We start from the raw sequence: 19,110 nt of genomic DNA, 5'->3' as shown, positions 1-19,110 counted from the left end.
CATCTGTCGGTGGACATCTAGGTTGCTTTATAAATAGTTCTGAAATTAACATTGCGGTACATGTGCCTTTTTCAGTTGTGGTTTTCTCAGGGTATATATATCCCCAGTAGTGGAATTGCTGGGTCATATGGTAGTTTTACTCCTACTTTTTTTAAAAGAATTTTCACATTGTTCTCCATAGTGGCTGTGTCAATTTATGTTCCCACCATCAGTGCAAGAGACTAGCCCTTATCTTAAATCTACTCCATTCATGTATATGTATGGTTGTGGCTGATTTGCGTTGTTGTACAGCAGAAAGCAACTCAACATTATACAGCAATTATCCTCCAGTTAAAAATGTTTTTTAAAAATCGTTTTAAATGAGGGCGGCCATCTCTTACTATCTATCTACTCTACTTCATTCTCCTGACACAGATGCGACCTGAGCAGAGGCAGAGTGACTTCAGGTCTATTCTTGGTTGGGTGTCCTATGCCCCAGGGGTGTATTCCTTCGCCCCCACAGCAAAGCATGGGGGAGAACGCTGGTAGTTTCAGAGTTAACCAAGAGTGCTGAGACCAAGAGCCAAACATGTTATATCACCTTATCTGCCTAATGGGTCCAAAGGGAAGCAGCCGCACTGAGTGTTTGCTCTCAGCACACGAGCACATCTGTCACTTACGAACAGAATAAAGTCCCCAGGCTTTATTTATGTTTCCCCATTTCTTTTTGTAGTTTAAGATGCTCCTGGGAAAATAATATAAATAATTGGCTGCTCTTTATAGGCATGCAAATTCTTTACCCTGATTAAAGCAAATGAAAATATATTCTCCTGGTTTCTGATGTCATATTATTGGCCATATACCATTGTTATAAGAGGTGTTACTTTCTTTCTGTTTACTAAAACAGAGCAAAATTTTAGATCCCTGTGTATATTCCAGGAAAGCTCATGGCTTCAGGAAATATTCTGTCTCCTAAAACATAAATATTGCCGCTTTCAACTGCTGACTCTAAGAGCCATGGCCCAAGAAGCCAAATGTGTGAGAGATACAGTGTGGAAGACATAGCCAGAAAACCAGTGCTTAAATTCTGTTTCTATATAACCTTGGGACGTCTCATTGAAACTCCATTTCTTCTTCTAGAAAATGGGGATAACATTAGCTCCCTGCTTTACAGAGTAGTTGTGAAGAGTAAAAAAGACAGGCTAAATGAAAATGTTTTATAAACTAAAGTGCCATACATATAAGAGATACTACTTTTAGTTGAAGAATATCTTTCCATCTACCCCACTGTGAGTCACAAGAAATTTTTTGCATGTGTGTATAAATTCACATCTACACATTTATGTTATTTTGGTGTGTGGGGAGGTGTCGAGTTTTCATCAGCATCTCAAAAGGAAGTCGTCACCTAAAATTGGTTAAGAACCTTTGGGTTAGTCGGTGTTCTGCATCAACAGTCATTAGTAATATGTGAGTTAAAACCACTAGGACATACCACTATACACTCAGTAGGATGGCTGTTATCAAAAAGACAAGCAATGCAGAGTATTGGTGAGGGTATGGAAAATCTGGAACATTCATACACTGCTGGTAGAAGTATAAAATGGTACAGCCACTTTGGGAAACTCTTTGGCAGTTTTTTACAAAGTTAAAGATAAAATTACCATATGGCTCAGCAATGTCACTCTTAGTAATCTACCAAAAAGAGTGAAAACATATGCCCACACAAAGACCTGTACACAAATGTTCATAGCAGCATTATTTGAATTAGCCCAAAACTGGAAAGAAAACTCCCCATCACCTCGTGAATGGGTAAACTAAATGAGGCATATCCATAAAGTAGAATATAGCTCAGCAATAGAAAGGAATGACATGCTAATGAGAACTACAACCTGGATGAAACTTGAGGACATCACACTAAGAGAAAGAAAACCATATAGGATGTAATTCTACTTGTATAAAATGTCTAGAAATGGCAAGTTTGGACAGACAGAAAACAGATCTGTGAATGCCTGTAATTGGAGGGGTAAGGGTGACGATTGCAAACAGACTCAAAGGAAATTTGACACAGACAATAATTTGACATATAATGTAAAATAAATACAAATAGCAAAATATTTACCTATAAACTGATTTTAGTTTTGCATACAAGTTTCAAACTACTGTCATTTTAAGAAAAGTATTCTTTATTCACTCTGTGCTGCAAGTTCTCTCTAAACTTTGCAAAGTTTCCTGACTTGCTAAAAAAAGATAATAAAAGTAACTACCTGATGAGCATTTGTGACAATAAATCAATTAATAAGCATAAAGAAATTAGAAGAGGGCATAAAACAAAATAAGCATGGAATATAGGTTAAGTATAGACACTAGCTAGATACTACCAAACACATATATTTTATAATATCAATTTCTTTTGATATTCTTTTTTCTGATGGGAAAAGATAGATATGAATGATTAATGATACTCTCCCAAGTTGGCATAAATAAAATGCATATTAATAGAGGCGATTCAAAAGGGATGTGGGAAATTTGGAGTTTGATGTAATATATCACCGACAGCATAATCTACAAAAGCTCATTTTGGTTTTATTTTCATTTCAGAACAATCAATTCAGAAAAATAACTTTAGTCCTCCTTTCCTCGCTCATTTCTCCCTTATCTGCTTAGCTGCAGTGCCCATGCTGAACCTCTTCCTTATCAATTACAGGATGAAGGAAAATGTTCGCCTCTAGAGGTAATAAAATTAGAAGGTGCAGAAGTTGGCATTGATAGCAGCTTGGGGAAACCATTTGTGTTTAACTGTGTGCCTCAGTCTGGAAATAGAACTTTTTGCCTCTGCGCAACTTCAAACCAAGAATTCAAAAGGTAATTGATTATTCTTTTATCTTACTAGTTTCACTCGGAGTGGGGGAATGCATCTTCAACAGCAACCTAACAGAGTTTTGGGGTTGGAAATAGGAAAGGGGACAGCAAACTCACAGCACAAATCAATAAACTATCTTTCTCTTATGTATGACAAGTTGAGTTTTTCATATTTCTGCCAGTTTTTTTCCTAACAGAATCTCCAAAAATATAGATATGTCATCTAACTTAATTACTTTAGTTCTCTAAGTTTTCTAAAAGAGCTCACTACTGCCACAGGTCACTTCCGGCTTCCCCAGAAGTTGCAAGATTCATATATTTAAGCTATTTGGATGGATAGTAGGAGGAATAAAAATAATGTATTAAAAGTAGGGTTACAATTTAACAGTGAAATGAGCAAAATTCATTATCATCGTCATCATGATATAGGTTCCTGGGGGAATTAACACAGTTGACGATTTGTAAGCATATCACCCAGGCTGAGGGTCGAAGCATGAAGTCCTTCTACGAGGGTGGCCCACGAACTCTAAGCATTTAACAACTTACGATCATTATTCAGTGTGTTCCTATGGAAGTGGAGATCATGGGCCAATCCAGCGAGTCAGCTCAGAACTGCTGTGTACGCCCTGCTGCTTTATGGTGAGGGGTGGGATGGAATGCGGTGAGGGAGACAGTGGCCCCAAAATGGGTCAGCAGTGTTTAGAAGGATGTCATATCTCTTTAAGAGAATTTAAACGCCATTTGTAAAGACAGCCTTAGGTCTGAAACCTTTTAGGCAAAGAAGATACTGTCTCTGTTTGTGGAACACTGTGTGCTGAAATGCATGATATTCTTTAAAGGACAAACAGGGAAACATGATGACAGCAACGTAATTGTATTTCAATTCATGGGGAAAATATTTATTGGATAGCAAATATGTCCAAGATACTGTTTTAAAATCTCTAAGAACTGTTAGTATGATGAAGCATCAATTTCTGCCTTCAAAAAAGCTCTGAACCAAGAAGAGAAGACATTTATTCTAGTATTTTTAATGCAAAATAGAACTTGAGTAGTGAGATGGGGGAAGACAAAGTGGCACAGGAATCTAGGATGGGAAAGGAAAATCTCTGGACGTGGGGATGAGCAAGGAGTTTATGCATGGTATGGTACAGCATCAGATACACACAAGAGGAAATGGAACAGAGACGGGCAGAGGGGTTATATCAAGCTTGCAGTACGGTGTGACTGGAAGTTACGGGGTTTAAAAGAAGCTTGAAGAAGACTGGCAAGATAGGGTGGGATAAATAGGCTGATACCTGGCTAAGGAGACAAGATGAAGAAAGTTCAGTCCTCAAGTAGAGACACAGTGCACTAAAGTGGTCACTCGGTCTACAGATCACTTGGCAGGTGGGTGAGGCAGTGGCTATTTACCAGTCTTACCATTGACTAATAGTCAGGGCTTTACAGCTGTTATCAGGCCTGCTGGTGTGAAGTTCAGGTACCGTAGTAAAATAGTGAATACATTTTCCCTTAAGCACTAATTATAGTAAAGGAGAAGGATGAGAATAATTTATCTTAAATACGCCCGGTAGGTGTGGGATTTGGGCACCTAGTAACCCCAGTTTTGTAAGAATATGCTGCTCTTCAACCATGAATTTTGAGCCACGAAACATATCCGAGTCTCGGGACTCTTCTGCGTGAATGACGGAGGCCAGGGAGAAAAACGAGGCCCTCTGGAGGACACTTGGCGCGTTCCCCAAGAACAGCAGCTCTCACCTCTCTTTCAGGTGGCTGGAAGCAATGGACAGAGCAGCCCACCCTGCCCACCAGGTAAGGCGTCCTTGCTATTCATCTGTGCCTTCACGCCCCTCTTCTCTGAGGGGGAGAGGACCCAGCTGGACATCACGCAGTCCACCCTGGGACTTCTCAGATCCTGCCCTGCACGCTGGGAAAGGGGATGTCCAGTCAATAGGATTTCCCGCTCAGACTTTGTGGAGGTGCTTGTTCCTCGCGTCCTCGGGGGTTTGGATGCGATTCCTCTCGGTGAGCTCGGTGGGTAGACCCAGCCAGGGTGGAATTTCTGCTGGACACCAAGCAGTTAGTTGCGTGGATTCCCGTGAGGCTGAACCGCTCGAGCTGTTTCCTTCTCAGTCCCTGACACAAGGGCTCAGGCATAACTTGGCACGGTGCTCGTGGCTGAGCCGCTTACTGGGAAATGGTCGTACGTTCAGAAATGTAGTGCTTTATGTCCATATCCTTGTTCTGAAGATGTATTAGGTCAGCTTTCACTGTTCCTGCCTATTCATGATTCCTAGCCTTGAAGTAATAGAATTTTAAATTTGGGCTTGACACACAAACTGATATAACTTGGTAACACCAGCGTGAGTCATCACTGCAGCCCCTGAGGCATTTGATACTCTTCTTTCTGAGCTAAGTCCTCGTCAAGAGCAGAGAAATTGCTTCAATATTCAATTGTTTCATTTTAATGCTATAGATACAATTTCTAATAAGCTCACACATTTCATTTAAATATGCTCATTTCCTCACAAAAGGAAACATAAGGAAAAGGTATTTACTATCAATTATCTTCTCTACATATTTTGGCTTTTGTACATTCCAGAAAATTTGGGTTGTTTGAGCTTAAATGTACTACCCTGTGCCCTGTATCTGTCCTTTCAAAATAATTACCAGCATTATCATCATATGACAAACAGCAGGGCTTGTGTTTCATTTTACCTGAAACACAACACTCAATACACTCACCCATCTCTCCGATGCATCACTGTAATGAGTCTCGACACTTTTAAGAGGGATCTATTCTGCTAATGCACTCAGAGTGTCTGCAGCAAAGTGAAAAAGAAACACCCGAACTCCCAGCAGGCTCCCAATTCACAGCAAACAATTCTGCCAGCCCTGCATTCTGAAATCTTTTGCACTGCCTGGTTAAAACTAAAGAACAAAAAAATGAAACCAAATGAAAGAAACCGGCTAGCACCCAGCAAGGTGTTCTGATAAAGGGATGAAGCATCACACCCCTTGCCTCAGGTCAAGTTCCCAGGAAGAGCCTGCCACTCGGTCAGGACTGTGGACCGAGGACTGTGGACCTCTGCCTCTCCAAGGTAGAGGATCTTGATTTATCGTGGGCCTTCCACACCATTGACCATGTGAGCCTCAGGTCTGATCTGGCCTGGGGCATTTCCCTTGTTCCTTGGCACAAATAGGAGTGCCAGGTAAAGTAAATCATGAACCAGGGCCTGGAATTAGTCACGGTGGACATACCAGGAACAGGGCTAGGACAATCCCAGTGGTAAGTAAAATAGCTCGTTGGGGCCAGCACTTAGACCTTCAAACAATAGTCTTTGCTGAGATTCCCATTTTTCTTTCCATACCTCACTGATATTCTTTTGATCTCCTCACAAAAGAATAGAAGCCGAAGAGAAGGGATACCTGCGGACATGAGAAGGGAAAGTTCTCTGTGGCCACTGGATAGGTTCAGATTGTCTGGCTTATTTCTCAAATGTGCAGATTGCCTTAGCAATCAGATCACTCAGGACAGGGGCTTCTCTGAAGTCAGTCCTACTGCTGATGTCACTGGCTCCGGGGGGCAGTGATCACTGGTGCAGGACGGCCTCTCAGGTGATTCTTCGGTGCCACCCCTGCAGAACCATGTCTGGGAAGACGTTACCCTGCACAACAGCAGCCTCCCGCCCCTGGCTATCAAGAAGCCGGAGTGCCTGGGCCTTCTGCACCAGCTGGACGGAAGCACGGACGTGTGGACCCAGCACTACTGCATCCTGAAGGACGGCTGCTTGTACTTCTATGCCAGCATTCGCTCCACCCAGGCCTCAGGTACGGAGTCAGCTTTCCAGCCAAACAGTAAAGCCTCCTTAGCTTCACAGAGCTTTTACCAAACTCTATGCTGTGTACATTAGTTCACGTTTCTCTTCTGGAGAAGGGGTACTATTATTATTCTCATTTTACAGATAGAAAAACTGGCTGGAAAGTCTCCGTAACTCGACAAGATCACATGTAGTGAGCAATAAAGCTGAGCTCTGCACACAGGCAGTGTAAGTCCAGAGCCGGAACCTCTGTACTGTGCGGGGCTTAGTCACTCAGTCGTGTCTGACTCTTTGTGGCCCCACGGACTGTAGCCCGCCAGGCTCCTGTATCCACGGAGAGTCTCCGGGCAAGAACACTGGAGTGGGCTGCCATGCCCTCCTCCAGGGCATTTTTCCAACCCAAGGATTAAACCCAGGTCTCCCACATTACAGGCAGATTCTTTACCAGCTGAGCCACCGGGGAAGCCCAGGAACACTGGAGTGGGCAGCCTACCCCTTCTCCAGGGACCTTCCCAACCCAGGAATCAAACCAGGGTTTCCTGCATTGCATGCGGATTCTTTACCAGCTGAGCTCCCAGGGAAGCCCAAGAATACTGGAGTGGGCAGCCTACCCCTTCTCCAGGGACCTTCCCAACCCAGGAATCAAACCAGGGTCTCCTGCATTGCAGGCGGATTCTTTACCAGCTGAGCTACCAGGGAAGCCCAAGAATACTGCAGTGGGCAGCCTACCCCTTCTCCAGGGATCTTCCCGACCCAGGAATCAAACCAGGGTCTCCTGCATTGCAGGCGGATTCTTTACCAGCTGAGCTACCAGGGAAGCCCAAGAATACTGCAGTGGGCAGCCTACCCCTTCTCCAGGGATCTTCCCGACCCAGGAGTCAAACCAGGTTCTTCTGCAGTGCTGGCGGATTCTTTACCAGCTGAGCTACCAGGGAAGCCCCCTGAGCCCCTAACACCAGGGCTTTTACTGCCTGGAAAAGTGAAAAATAAGCCCCTTCATTTTTTGATGACATCCAGAATCAATGCCAGTAGTTTTCTTGGGTAGTGACTCTACCCTTTTCTGAAAGTATCCCTAATCTCAGACAAGTGAGTAATGAAAAGAGCATTGATTGTCAATTTTCCCTCGACAAGTTACTCAAGTTCCTAAAACTTAGTTTCCTCATTTATAAAATGGAAACAGCAATCTATTTCACGGGACTGTTGTGACGACTGAGCTTGCCAGATGGCGCTAGAGGTAAAGAACCCATGTGCCAATGCAGGAGACTCAAGAGAGGAGTTCAATCCCTGGGTCAGGAAGATCCCCTGGAGAAGGAAATGGCAACCTACTCCAGTATTCTTGCCTGGAGAATCCCGTGGACGGAGGAGCCTGGCGGGCTTCAGCCCATGGGGTCACACAGAGTCAGACACGGCTGAAGCAACTTAGCACAGTGCACAGCACACGTCGTGAAGGTTAAATGAAGTAATTCCATTGGAGTTACTTACGCTCTGTGTATAAAGTACATTGTTCAAAAAGCTCTTTCTATATAAAATGCATACCTATTTATTAAATTATATACATATTAATATGCATTTTAATATACAGGGCTTCCTTTGTGACTCTGCTGGTAAAGAATCCACCTGCAATGCAGGAGACCTGGGTTCGATCCCTGGTTGGGAAGATCCCCTGGGAGGCTACCCACTCCAGTATTCTGGCCTGGAGAATCCCATGGACTGCAGTCCACGGGGTCACAAAGAGTTGGACATGACTGAGCAACTTTCACTTTCACTTTTAATATATTACAAGTCATATATACAAAATGAGTATGTAAACAATACAATTTAGCAGTAAAATAATTATTCATGATAAGAAAGATTATCTTCTTAAAACTTTTGACAAATAAAGATTTTTGGTGTTTTATTTGCAGTTGGACTTTTCTCCCAAATGAATAAGCCCTAAATAATGATGAGTAGTGAAGATCCAGAATCTTAGTTATTTAATTTCCTTCCCCCCATCCCCATTTTTAGCATAAATGCCTTTGTTTAATTAAGCTAGAAAGTCATGCCAAGTGGGTGATGGTTTCCCCTTCTCGGAAGGGTACAAAAGACTTGCAAGCTGACATCACTCTGAGGTCCTTTTCTCATCACTCAGGATGAACAATAAATCTCCTTTACTAACATACTCTTTCACTTTGACAGTATTAAAACATGACCCAGAATATTAACCAACTATTAGGAAGTAGTTGGCATGCCTAAGCATTTACAAGACAGACTGTTCCTATGTGACCCAAATTCACAGCTTTAAAGCCCAGTACCAGGATGAGAATGAAGGTAAACAAAACAAACCTCTAAAGTAGTCATCGACTGGAGCTTTCATTATAAAATATCACTGCAAAAGTCTGAACTATTTTAATTAGCAAATCAATGAAGTTCACTTTCAAGAGAACGTTTCCATAGATACAAAGTGAATGTTTAGGTTTGATTGCTCATATTACTCCATATTAACCAAGGACTTCCAAACCCCTGGGGTCCAGAGATTGTTACTGATTCCAAGAGTTTGAAGTGGGAATGACAGCCCTTATTCTGAAAGGTCAAAGGAGGCCCTATTCAGAAGAAACCTAGTTGGACAGCTGGAAAACAGCTACTAATAAATGGCCTAAAAATAATAACAGTAAAAGTGAGTACAGGTTTTGTACTCATCACTCTGTTTTTAATTATTATTTCATTTAATTTCTATGACAATCCTGTAAATAAGTTATTATCCCATCTACAAGTTTGGAAACTGATACTTAGCAAGGTTTAATCATTTGCCCATGTTCCCTCAGCTAGTAAATGCTGAAAACAGAATTTGAACCCAGGTAGCCTAAGTTACAGGCTTCCCAGGAAGGGCAGTGGTAAAGAATCTGCCTGCCAATGCAGGAGAAGCACAAGAGACGTGGGTTCGATCCCTGGGTGGGGAAGACCCCCTGGAGAAGGAAATGGCACCCCACTCCAGTACTCTTGCCTGGAAAACCCCATGGACGGAGGAGCCTGGTGGGTTAAGGCCGTGGGGTCACAAAAGTCAGCCACGACTAAGCGTGAGCACAGGGAGCCTAAGTTACAGCAACGAAAGGAAAACAGAGAGTGAAATGTGAAAAGTTTCTTCATACTTAGCTCTTGGTTCCCACATCTTTCCAGGGTCCTCTGTTGCAGCCAGAGCCCTCTATGTCCCCAACCCCTTCTTTCTGGCTTTCTCGTCCACTCCTGTGTTAAAACGCCCTGCATTCTCCCCAGACACAGTCACCTTCTACCCGCTGAGCATACCCCACCTCTTGGACATTTTTCTGACCCCATGTCTTCGCTTGTGTTAGTTCCCTCCCCTGAAACATTCTCTACCTACTGATTGCCCAACATACATCATCCAGACACTACCTGTCTTCCGAACGTGTATTCAAACGCTGGCCATCTCTGCTGGACAACCACCCCAGCTGGTTCTCAGTAAACAAGGCATCTCTGCTTCCGGGGCTTCCGTGCGCATCTGTCTTGTGACACTTGTCACTCCTCTAATTGGCCGTTTTATCTCTTCTACGGGATCATGCGCTCAGAGATGACTCTATTTTACATGTGCTCAGTGAATAAGCGCATAAACCAACAAAGGGACTCAGCTGGCCATTATTCCCATGAAGAATCACCCCTCAGTTAATAGCAGGACAGACGAGAAGATTGTAAAGACGATTCAAAGGCAAAAACCGGAACTCAGGCCATCAGATGCCTGGGCTTTGGGCCATATCATACTCTTTTCAGCTGGAAGGAAACGACCAGCTTCTACCTATTTTTAATTTTTTCTCTGGAAAATATTTCATGTGTGGCTAATAAAAATATTTAATCCAAAGCCATTCATTCTTTCCAAGCCTTACTTCTAGAATATCCCATCTTCACAGGTCCTTAATTTCTAGCAAAAATTATTTCACATATGAATTAAAAGAACCTGCTTACAGAAATTCCAACAGAAATTTTATATCTCAGCCAGGTTATAAAACAGAGGCCTGTGATTTCGGGTCTTTAATCACTCTATTCTTCCTGGAATAAACAATGCCTGAGCATGCACCTCGTTCCAGGAGGAGCACTTTATGGCCACCAACTCCCCCACCCCTCCACTCCCACTCCGACAGCTGCTGGGTCCAGCTGGAAGCTCTCCCAAGGCTAAGCCGCTGCTTACCCTTGTTTTTCTGAAGTTGTTTACCCTTCCCTAAACCTGAATTTTCCCTAGACTTGAGTTTCCCTGGTAGCCCAGATGGTAAAGTGTCTGCCTGCAATGCGGGAGACCCAGGGTTTGATCTCTTGGTTGGGAAGATCCCCTGGAGAAGGCAATGGCACCCCACTCCAGTACTCTTGCCTGGGAAATCCCATGGATGGAGGAGCCTGGTAGGCTGCAGTCCATGGGGTCGCAAAGAGTCAGACACGACTGAGAGACTTCATTTTCACTTTCAGACTTGAATTTTAAATTGAAGTTTATATCCTGTTTGTAAGAGTCCTTTTCCATCTTCCTGAACATCCTGACTCCGATCATGACCTGAGGCTCACAGCCAGTGGTTCCACCCAGTGAAACTCGAAATAGGATTCAGGTGAATCCAAATTTCCAGTGGGAGATTCCCAAAATAAATATGCCCTTCTCCACTGTCCACAAAATGTCACTGCCCTGGCAAGCCACATTTTTACTTTTTTTTTTTCCAGAGGACTGGATCATACTGCTCAAGTGTATTTTATTTTTGAATGTTTCCTATGTGTCCGGAACTTGGATAAGCACTCTATGTCTATTATCTAAAACGAATATTTGCAAGACATCTACTGCTGCTGTCCCATCACAAGTGAGCAACGAGAGCTGAGAGAAGTTAGCATGCCTTTGGTCAGCCAGCTACTGAGTGACAGAGACAAACTGCGAACAGATGCTATCTGACTCCTGTGCCTGAACGTTCTGGGCAGCACTCCCTGGTGGAAGCTAGCCTGAAAGTGGTGCTCGCACTCGATCAGGATCAGGATAATACTGCACTCTGAGCGCCAGCACCCTGACATGATAGACAAGGTCCACCCCGCCCGACTGTTTAGCACAATAGCCAGCGGAGCCCTGAGGACAGCAAAGGAATTCATTGAGAATGACTGAAACCGTATTGTAAGGGAACGCCACATGCACTAAAATGGCTGGTTTGGCTTGACCATTTTATAAGCATGGAGTACAGATTATTATTATATTGATAAAGATTGCACAGAGTTCTAAAGCTCGTTCTCCTCTAGATGACACTAAAGAAACGACCTTTGTGCTGGTCTGATTGATGATGCCTTCTTTACTTATATTTTTCAAGTTCTGCCTGGCTCTTCTTGCACATCCTACCCTGGTTTGGTTCCTAGTTCTCCGGCCCTCTGAAGGTCATAACCTTGAAGTAGGCCTTGATTACCATTTATAGCAGTATTTATCAAAATGCAGGCTTTGATCCTGCATACGTGATTACTGAGTCACGCAATCGATGTAGCAAGCTGTGGACCAGTATTTAAAACACAATGAAAGTGAAAGTGACAGTCGCTCAGTCGTGTCAGACTCTGTGCAACTCCATGGACTGTAGCCCACCAGGCTCCTCTGTCCACGGAATTCCCCAGGCAAGAATCCTGGAGTGGGTTGCCATTCCCTTCTCCAGGGGATCTTCCCAACCCAGGGATCAAACCTGGGTCTCCTGCATTGCAGGCAGACTCTTTTCTGTCTGAGTCACCAGGGAAGCCCCCCAAAATTCTAAAAAACACTAGAATTTAATATAGTAGAAAATATCATGGTACATCTCAGTGTTTCACAAACTTTTGTTTAATTGCTTTAAAACATGTAGAGGTCTATGTTTATTACATCTTTAGATCACAGCCCAAAAAGGTGGAAAAATACTAATGTACAGAAACTCTCTGCATACATGCTTGTTTAAATGGTTGACTTCTGTGTTCAGAATCTTAGAAACAGAGTATTTAAGGAAGGTTCTTTACTTTCTATCATCTTTGCAACATGTCTTCTTTGTAAGAAGGCTAAATCTTAATAACATTGTCCCCTGGCTCTAGCATTCTCCCCTGGCTGGAGCATCTCAGTTGCTTTACTGTCTTATTTCACTTATTTTATTGTTTACTTTATCCCATTGATTTATGTTCTTCATTAGCTAATCTGGGAGACTTCATATGATATTTCTTCTTTCTGAAGGTATCCATAGTGTTGGGGCTGGGGGGCTTCCCTGGTGACTTGGTGGTAAAGAATCCACCTCCAATGCAGGAGATGTGAGTTTGATCCCTGGGTCGGGAAGATCCCCTGCAGGAGGGCATGGCAATCCACTCCAGAATTCTTGCCTGGAGACTCCCATGGACAGAGGAGACTGGCGGGCTACAGTCCACGGGGTCTCAGAGTCAGACATGATGAAGTGACAACATGCACGCAAGGAGTCCTGGGGGCTTGGCTCAGTCCTTCTGACAGCCACTTGAGATGCTGAGAGAATACAGAGGACAAAAAAGAGGAGACAGGGAGGAGGTGAGAGCGAAGCGAGGGGAAAGAGAAGCCTTGAGGCCATGCTAGCCTGCGAGGGTTTCCTGTAGAAACCCTGTTAGATGCTCGTCCCACATTTTTGGTTGTTTAGTCGCTAAGTCGTGCCCAACTCTTTTGCGACCCCATGGGCTGTTACCCGCCGGGCTCCTCTGTCCTTTTATCTCCCAGGTAAGAATACTGGAGTGGGTTGCCATTTCCTGCTCCAGGGGAGCTTCCTGACCCAGGGATCGAACTCATGTTTCCTGAATTGGCATGTGGATTCTTTATTACTGAGCCCACCTGGGATGCCCTAGTCCCACATTTTACTTTCAGCTGAATATGTCTCAAATGTATACCTTGGGAGTTAGAAAAATAGCCCCCATCAGTTAGATCCTTGAGGTCTTTTCTCACCCTTCAGGAAACTGCTAGTACTTTAACAATATGTACAACTGGCTGGCCTATGCCTGCTAATGTTGAAAAACCACTGTGATAATTCCAGAAGCCTTTCAGTCAAATGCCTCTTCCTAGACCTGAAGCCCCTTGTCATTCACTGTACACTTGATTTTTTTTTCTTTTTACCTCTCTCTAGCAAGAGCTGGAACAAATTGTGACTGTTAACTATTATTTTTTTTTATTTAATTGGAGGCTAATTACTTTACAATATTGTGGTGGTTTTGGCCATACATCCACATGAATCAGCCATGGGTGTATGTGTTCCCCATCCTGATCCTCCCTCCCCATCCCATTATTGTTAAATAAATCACATCAAGGTCTGTATGCACTTCTCAGATATATTTTACATTATTGCAACAAATATATAGTTCTTATGAGAAATCTACGTGCAAACATTGTGTTACTTATTATTTATTGCTGCCACCGAATGAAAGATAGCGACCAGCCCAATGAGGTCACTTGAAATGGGGTAATGGGGTTATAACTGGATGGCTTTTATGCTGATCATTCCTACCCTATAACTGGTTAGCAAAGGGGTCAGAAACTTTCCTGTGTGTTGTAGACAGCTTTGGACATGGCTGTCTGTCTATTCTCAGAATGGGTAGGGATGGAGGAAGGTATTCTTATCTGCCCAGACATATGAGAAAAGGAAATATAAGCAGGAAGAAGGTAAAAACCAGTACATAATAAAAATGCCATGTGCTACTGTTTGGAGCAGGGAATTAAAACAGCAAAATACCCTCAGATATCTCCTTAGGTATCCTATAGTCCTGAAATATCTAGCAGATTGCTTATTCTACATCCAGTATATATCCCCAAAACATACATCTATGGAAAAATGTGCACATGAATATTCATAACAATGTTATTCATAATAGCCAAAAAAATGGAGGAAAACTCAAATGCCCAAACTAACAAATCGATAAATAAAATGCTGTTCATCCACACAATGAAATATCATTTAGCAACAAAAAGAAATGAAATACAATACATGATACAACATGAGTGAGCCTTGAAAACTGGCCAAGTGAAATAAGCCAGTCACAAAAGATCACATGCTGTATAACTCCATTCATATTAAGTATCTCAGGAAAAAGAAATCTATAGAGACAGAAGGTCAGTTAGGATTGCCTAGGGTTAGAAACAGATGGGGAGTGAGTATGGGTGTGGAGTTTCTTTTTGGGGCAGTAACTCAATGTTCCAAGATTAGGTTATGGTGATGCTTGCACAACTTCATAAACACACTAAAAGTCAGTGATTGTATACTGTAAATAGACAAATATTGTGGTGTGTAAATAATATGTCAGTAAAGTTGTTTTATGTCTATCAAAGATAGAAGGCATTCTCTGAGTTTGGTAAACGCCAATAGACTGGGTCCTACTAAAAGAAAAACCTCTAGCCATTTCTAAAATGAATGCTTTCCTAGAGATTAGTTCTAAAATGGACTCTTTAAATAAAAATTTTAAAAGACTTTACTATTACATCTAAACCCCCTCTATAAAGTAAACAATTTCAAAGTCCAAAAGCCACTCATTCTGCTTAAAAAAGAAAAACTTGTGACTTTCTGACCATGTATGTTGGTATCACGTGCAGCCAAAAGAAAACAAAAATGAGCCAGATTCTCCTTTCACAGTCCTCATTATCATACCAGCGTGGAACGCTCATCCCGAAGTGTAGCAAAAGTCCAAGCTGCATTTTGGCATTTTCTTTGTTAGTATGGTACACGAAGCAGGCTTCTCACGTGGCTCAGTGGTAAAGATCTGCCTGCCAATGCAGGAGACACTGGCTGGATCCCTGGGTCAGAAAGATCCTTTGCAGAAGGAAAGGACAACCCACTCCGGTATTCTCACCTGGTAAATTACATGGGCAAGAGAGGAGCCGGGTGGGCTACAGCCCATGACGTTGCAAAGAATCGGACACAACTGAGCAAGCACAGAGCATAGCTCACTAAAGTGGCTTCTAGGGCAGTGGGTTTGGGGAGAACAAGAGTTAGCAATTACGAGAAAGAGAATTAAAATCTAATCATCACTATTAATGATATGACCTAGACTATCTGCATCAGGTTACCTCAGAACATCAAGACACCATAAACAATGCACAAGTGTTTTGACTTTTCAGCACCTTCTCCTACACTGATGTCTTCCCCCTCCAACCCCAACTCCTGAATAATGTAAACAAAATTCTGGTCAAGCAATATATAACTATAAGATAGCGTCAAAAGACCATGGGAAAGAAATTATCTTGAAAAACTGGTCATTTATTTTCATTTTAATTCAAGTCGGCTCCCTCATATCACCCTGTGGGTTCATATTTTAAAAGTGCTTTGCATTTGCACAAACGTGAGAATCTATGTTGATCGTAGAAACCTCTGGCAATCTTTGTTACTCCTCAGGATGTCTTAATGGTTCTGTCTAAGCAGATACTATTTAATTTTTCCTCTAATGTAATTTTGTAGCTGTCAATCAATCTTTGATACCAAGACATGTATTTCAAAATGTGTCCTCCAGGAACACACTAAAAAAAAAAAAAAAAAAAAAGCTGCTTTAGGCCCACAGTAACACAAAGCTAAATATTGAACATGTAATGAAAAGACTGTAAAAATGAAAAGAACAGGAAATCCAAACTTTGTTCCCGTCTTGCCATTAATAATTAGTGGATAACCTTAAATTATATATTATATTATATATTTTTTGGAGTCTCATTTCTTCATCTATTAAATGAGACACCTGGACTAGAGGTTCATTTGGAGACAAAATTTTCTTGACACCTTGTCAGCCTTTTTCTCCACCTTACTCTTTCAATAAGGAATAAGGAATAAGCTTTGCCCTTTCACCCTCTGTAGGTGGCCTTTATCTACAAGGATACAGGGTGAATGAGCAGACCCTTAGTGTCAAGCAATCAGTAATTGAACTCAAGCCTCCATCTGAAGAATTTAAGACTTTCTATTTCTGTGCAGAAAATGAGACAGAAAATCAACGGTAAGTCAAGGTCTATGTATTTCTTCTTTGTCGGTCCTGACAATAGCTTCATAAGCAAACCCTTATATTCATTTTCCAACCTCGGCTCTACATCTTCCACTAAATATTCCCCTTTCTTTGCATAGTCCCTGTGGTTAATATCCCTTAGGATTTTTTTCTTTCAATACACAGAAAATGATTCTTCTAGAAGTTGTTTTTCTTTTTTTTTAAATGAAAAAGGAGTCCACAGTTCTCCCCAAGGCAGTAGCTAACTCAGGTTTCAATATAAAATATTCACTAACACTATAACCTGTAAATATTAATTTATTATTAAATATTAATTTATTCACAGTTTGGCTGTTTTACCACATTTTGCTTAACTCTTACTGATATATCCATCTGGTCAGATGCTTGGTTTTGTAATAAGCCGTTGAAGGGCATAGGACTTATCCATCTAAACTGATATGTTCAGTGTCCAACTTGGTATGCACAAATAGGCACTTGTTTCATAATGATTCTGAAAAAAACCAGCAGGAAAGCTAATGGAGACAAAACCAAGAAGCAGAGGAGGTACTTAGAGGATCTTCCTTCGTCACCCAAGTCTCCCTGACCTAACTGCAGTCCCCAAGACACTCAGTGTTCACCATCTCCCATGCCTACCCTCAACTGCTGGTGACCATCCAGACACTTTCTTCCAGCTGTCTGCATAAAAGGGATCTAATCAAGAAGTTTACAGTGACTTATTAAAAAAAAAGGAAAGGGGAAAACTTTCAGGGCTATTTGTAAGAACGAGATTCAACCCAAAGAGATAAAACTCCCAAAGTAGAGTTTTAGGAATCTCTAGCAAGTGACCATTTGGAAAAGGGAAAAAGGATCTCCCTAGGCCTTCCCCCATTATGTAACCTTCCTGTCCCACTAACCCCTAAGCAAGGGCTAGATAGGAGAACAATGACTAGAGAATTGCTAGATATTTCCCAAGATCTTCCCCAGACTTGTGCTGTATAATCCGGTAGCAGATTAAGATCGTCCTTTGAAGGCGAGCTCCAGCAGGCATATTAGAAAAAGGGCCAGTGAAACAGAGTTAACTCCTAGCTGATAAAATTTATGGCTTCTCGAAGATAGAAAGTTAAATAGTTAGATCTCACCGCCAAATCCATGAGTGTATATTATCTCTTAAGAGGAAGCAATATTAAGTCATTAAAGAGATATTTCAAAGTAGAAGGGCAAGAGTTTCAAAGTGTGGTTTTTGGGACTCTGGTTCCAAAATATAGCCCCCTCGCAAAAAGTAGTAAAATAAATCTAAGAAATGATAGAAATCATATTCTCCTGTCAGAGAATCACAAAGTATATTAATTCATGTTTCTGAGACACACTGCTGGAAGGTGTCCTGGCTGACTCCCCCTAACTCCCACTGTGCAAGCTATCTGACTCAAACCATTTTACAAAAACAATGCCTATTAAGCACTCTTAGAATCAACATTGTATAGGCAAATTTTATAATACATTATCCAAGAAAATGAAAGGAATGGAGAAGACGAGAGGGAAGATTTAACTAGAGAGTTTGCATTGGCTTCCACAATGTGACAAAGGAATATTTGGCCCTAACAGCAATGTTTGATTACTGTACCTTTGATCAACTAAACTTTAGAGAGAAACAGTAAAATACTAGTAATAATTTTTAAAGTCCTGTAGTTTTGTTATACTGTCTTCTGGTCCTATTATTTATATTAACTTTACATATTTCTCTTCTGGTGTTTTATCTTTTTGTTCAATCCAAAACGTGAGGATCATGGTTTACTATATGAATTTCAAAGTAAATATCCCAAAGAAACAGCTGTAAAATAAATCAAAAGACTTTATAACATTTCATCTCCCTAGAGAACATTTTTTTAATGACCTGTCCTGAACTATTACCTCCACAGCTGGATTACAGCTCTGAGAATGTCCATCCAAAAATGGCTTCCTTTGCACCAGGCTATTCAAGACTTCATGAACCAACCTCTAGAGGAGACCAGAATGTGATCAAAATCCTAATCTTAAGAGAAAGGATCCACAAAATCACCACTAGCCAGTTACGAAAAGAAATAAAAACATTTATCATTATGTAGCTTTGCAAATGAAAGTTCCTCTGATATATTCAAATTTTGCGATGGCTATAATTTTGATTTTGAACCAAAACACCAAAATATAATATGATATTCAGATAACTTGTATTAACATCATTAATAATTTCATGTTTTCCCCCTCAAAGCAGCACATGTTAGCATCAGAATATAGTATGCTGCATATCTCTGGCTTTTTGAAAGCATAAGTACAATAAAAGCTGATTTATTTTACTTTTTCTTCTCTATTCTTTGCTAAATATTCCGCCCTGTGCTTTGGCTTTAGGCTTCCTAGAATGTCTGCAAGTCATGATGCAGGAAGTTGATATTTGGGACATTTAGGCTCATGAAAATGAAGTGGCTTAAATAAGCAAATATTTCAGCTAAACAAGGACCTTTCTGTTAGGTTATCTTAAAATCAATTGACCCAAATGCCTCTCAAA

At 41.6% G+C, this 19,110-nt stretch overlaps 1 protein-coding gene across 1 annotated transcript in view; it reads left to right on the top strand.

Moving 5' to 3' along the window:
* LOC110127759 (uncharacterized) overlaps positions 1-18,901 on the top strand; it is a 112,611-nt gene extending 93,710 nt beyond the window's left edge. The window contains exons 8-12 of the mRNA XM_070458054.1: positions 2,684-2,841; positions 4,605-4,647; positions 6,480-6,666; positions 16,451-16,586; positions 18,488-18,901. Coding sequence (XP_070314155.1) covers positions 2,684-2,841; positions 4,605-4,647; positions 6,480-6,666; positions 16,451-16,586; positions 18,488-18,587 — 624 coding nt within the window. The 3' untranslated portion in view covers positions 18,588-18,901. The remainder of the gene's footprint in view (positions 1-2,683; positions 2,842-4,604; positions 4,648-6,479; positions 6,667-16,450; positions 16,587-18,487) is intronic.
* The last annotated feature ends 209 nt before the right edge of the window (positions 18,902-19,110 follow it).

The sequence above is a fragment of the Odocoileus virginianus genome, chromosome 3 (genome assembly GCF_023699985.2).
Source record: "Odocoileus virginianus isolate 20LAN1187 ecotype Illinois chromosome 3, Ovbor_1.2, whole genome shotgun sequence".
Taxonomy (NCBI): domain Eukaryota; kingdom Metazoa; phylum Chordata; class Mammalia; order Artiodactyla; family Cervidae; genus Odocoileus; species Odocoileus virginianus.
Note: the sequence above shows the minus strand (reverse complement) of the source record. Positions and strands in the feature narration are given on the sequence as shown.